The sequence below is a fragment of the Ranitomeya imitator genome, chromosome 1 (assembly GCF_032444005.1).
Source record: "Ranitomeya imitator isolate aRanImi1 chromosome 1, aRanImi1.pri, whole genome shotgun sequence".
NCBI lineage: Eukaryota > Metazoa > Chordata > Amphibia > Anura > Dendrobatidae > Ranitomeya > Ranitomeya imitator.
In genome coordinates, this window is record NC_091282.1 from 1,129,342,451 (window position 1) to 1,129,345,988 (window position 3,538).

The following is a 3,538-nucleotide window of genomic DNA, read 5'->3' on the forward strand; positions in this document are numbered from 1 at the left end:
GTTCTCCTACAGGTGGCACTGGGGAATCCGTTTTTTCGGCATTCTGGAAGGGAGCCATTTTGCCTTCTAGAAAATGAGACGTTTAGTAAATATCATTTGCATTGTGTCACATGTTATCTACAGTGGTGAAACTTCTGTTGCAGCTCCTCGCCCTGAATGTTGCGTTTCTAAATGGTGGAATACTGGAATTACGTTTATTTTAGTAAACAGACACTTTTTAACCATGAAAGACAGAAACTTGAATTAAAAAGGCAGCCTCGTAGGCATTTATTGTACACAAAAATAAATAAGTTACAATTTACAAAGTAAAAAAGCACGAGTGGCTTTTAAAGTGCAATTCAGTCTTAGCTGGATAATTTTTAGACTCTTAAGAGACGAATTATAGTCCATCAACTGAGTGTCTCTTAGAATTCAGAACTGAAGCCAGCACCCCCTAATGTCTGCAGGATAGAGCCCCCCAAACATTACTCAGGTTTACCACGGTAAGGAAAGGTGCAGTTACAAAGCCCATTTATACAAAGCTTCATGATAGACCGAGCTGACGTCATACAGATACATCTGAAGTTTTTAGCGGCGTATTATGAACCACAATCATCTCCTCTAAGATCTGTGCATATAGAGATCTCCAACAATAGCAAGTCATGGTGTCTAAAAAGTACAATGTACACTGTGGTAAGAGGAAAACCCAAAAATGGGGATGTCCGCTACATCAAAAATGTTCTCCAACTTTCACCCATCATATTTAGTGTGAATCCCACATTTTGAGTTCACAAATGTGTCCATTAATTATCACATTTTTCGAGTGACCACGCAATTCCAACCAATCATGTGTCTGGTGTCCATTGGCCACTTATCCTATCAGCTTTACTCCTCTGTGCTGCAGAAAACGGTTCCACTTGGAAGCCTTCATGTCACTCATGAGCCTCCAATGTCAAACATAACCCGTGGTTGCAACCTCACAAGCTCTCTTGTTTGGAAGAACAGAAAGAACAGTCGCCCCGCGTAGATTCTTCAGACGGAGGTGGCAGTCCTCACTTTTGCCGACAGGACCTGCTTAAAGCGTCTCTTCAAGTCCTGCATGTTTGGAGACTTTGGCCGAGGGATGATGGAATTTTTCCTCTTCTCGGGTGTGCAGGTGGTTTGATGTTTGCTAATCTCCTTACAAAGTACTTGAAACGCGTTGTACACGTCAATATAGTTCTCGCTCACGCTGACTTCGTAGAACGTGCAGCCCAACATGTTGGCCAGCTGAAGTCCATGCTGCGGTTCCACCTCCTTGAGGTGCAGGAGGTCCGCTTTGTTGGCAACGATGACAACGGGAATCCTGATATTGGGGTGCAGCTGACGCACGTGTTGGTGAAGGTGGTTGATAAGCTCATAGCTCTTACAGTCTGTGATGGAGAAGACGATGACGACAGCATCTGCCCATCGGATGGATCTGTTCAGCTGCTCACTACACTCCAGTCTCTGCTCTTGGACCTAAAGGACAAAGGAAAAAATAAATAAATAAGACGAGGCGATTCCAAATGTGATGTTAAAACAGTTTACAAGAAAAATGGATTTTCCAGCTTCGCACCAAGACAAGTTCCAGAGAACACTTAGCCCAAGCGTATGCTAGATCAATCTGTCTGCTCCCTCACCTTCCTAACCTAATGGATGTTGATGCAGCTGCAGGATCTGGAATCAGATACAGTGGCGGCTTCAATTCTCCAGTGGAATGTACAGCGAGGAGCAGGGGGAAGACTTTGTAGTGGGGCAGAAAGGGAAATGAGCTGGCTAGACAGAGAGTCTGGAAAGTGAAAAGATAGAAGCTGGAAGCAATTCCATCTGGACAGCTGCCCAATCCCAACTGCGAGGAGCAAAAAGCACTTAGATGCTGGATGTGTACTAGACAGAATGAGGGAAGGAGCCCGCACCCAGGACGGCAGGCAAGGAGCCCGCACCCAGGACGGCAGGCAAGGAGCCCGCACCCAGGACGGCAGGCAAGGAGCCCGCACCCAGGACGGCAGGCAAGGAGCCCGCACCCAGGACGGCAGGCAAGGAGCCCGCACCCAGGACATTCACAAGGCTTGGGTGCAGTTCAAAAGTTCAGGGACCTACAGATGTAGCAGAGGTGAGCGTGTCGTTCATCATGTCGGGCAACCACTACATTTAGACAATCCAGTCCTATATAATACTACGACAACCAGCACAGCTCTGCTGCATCTGTATAAGACGGTCAAAGTCTTCTCTCTAGGAAAAATGAGAGAACGTGGAGCCTTCTTATACCATCAATAATAGAGACAGACTATAAACTACATGGCGAGCTACTAGAACATTAGTCAGAGTCTGCACCCACCTGTACCCCCGGTGTGTCCTGCACCTGGATGGCCAACGTCATCCCATCGATCTGGACTTGTCTGCTGTACAGGTTTCCTGGGGAAACAATAAGACACTTCAGTGACCGTGCGGCCGTATGGCAATGAGCAGGGCTCTGTCATTACATGAGACGCAGAGACGCTAGTACATGACATTTCTTACCTGCATTCCGCTCGTAGTCTCCAATAAAACGCTTGGTGAGAAATCGGACGACCAGAGCTGCAAGAAAGGAAACAGACGGGATCAGAAAGCTGCACACACTAAGCCATGGGCGGCAGCAGGTAGTGATGCCTTCCAGTGCACAGATCATCTACATTACAATGCTCCAGCCCTGAAACCAGCCCCCAGCACTGACCCCCCAGTGGTACTGCAGGTACCAGCAATACACATGGGATAGTGGCTGCACTGGTTACGGGGTACACTCCGTGCCGCCTCTGGTGGAGATAGGAGGGCTCAGGTGGAGTGACCACTTTGGGTCGGAGATGAGAACAGATCTACCCCCCGTCCATCACCCAGAGATTTCCAGAACTTCACCATGTAATGCCAACAGCACTGTCAGCTCTGCTACATATGTGACAGCGGGAAACTCTCTACACTAGAGATAGATCATAGGGACTGGTTTATAGTAAGTCTATACTAGGATTTAAAGGGACAGTAACCGCATCACTCACCTGTCTTGCCAACGCCACTGGCTCCCACCACAGCGATCTTGACGACCCTGTTGCCCCCCAGACAATTGCTGGAGCCCGCACACTCAGTGCTGGCGGCAGGGGGGCACTCGTTAATAGTGCACATGTTCTGGATGAGGCGCATGGCGGCGGGTATTGGAGAAGGGTGGAGATGAAGAGGACACTAGTGCAGAGCCGTGTGTGTGCGCTGCTCCGCTGTATATCCCGGTGTGGTGCGCTGCTCCGCTGTATGTCGCACGGTTACACTGCCGGAGATTATGAGGAGCAGAGCGCGGCGCCGGCTGTTTTGTTGCAGAGCGGTCACAAGATGTCACCGCCCATTCTATCCTCACAGCCTATCACAGGGTAAAAGGACATAGGCGGCCACGCCCCTTGGACCCTTCGCCCTATCAGAAGGCGCCGTCAGTGTTATTCCGCGGTTCTGTTGTGTATGTTGGTGCACGCTGTGAGTTCCGTGTCCTGGCCGTGCTGGGAGTTGTGGTTCTACAAGA

The 3,538-nt window shown here is 49.2% G+C and overlaps 1 protein-coding gene across 1 annotated transcript; it reads right to left on the reverse strand.

Annotated features, from left to right (window-relative positions):
• Positions 1–238: 238 nt before the first annotated feature.
• Positions 239–3,306, reverse strand: RASL11B (RAS like family 11 member B). The gene is made up of 4 exons (XM_069744481.1): positions 3,030–3,306; positions 2,521–2,577; positions 2,339–2,415; positions 239–1,479 (listed from the first exon to the last, which is right to left on the reverse strand). Exons 1-4 carry the CDS (start codon positions 3,169–3,171, stop codon positions 1,012–1,014), a joined length of 744 nt encoding a protein of 247 aa, XP_069600582.1. The 5' UTR covers positions 3,172–3,306; the 3' UTR covers positions 239–1,011.
• Between the last annotated feature and the right edge of the window lie 232 nt (positions 3,307–3,538).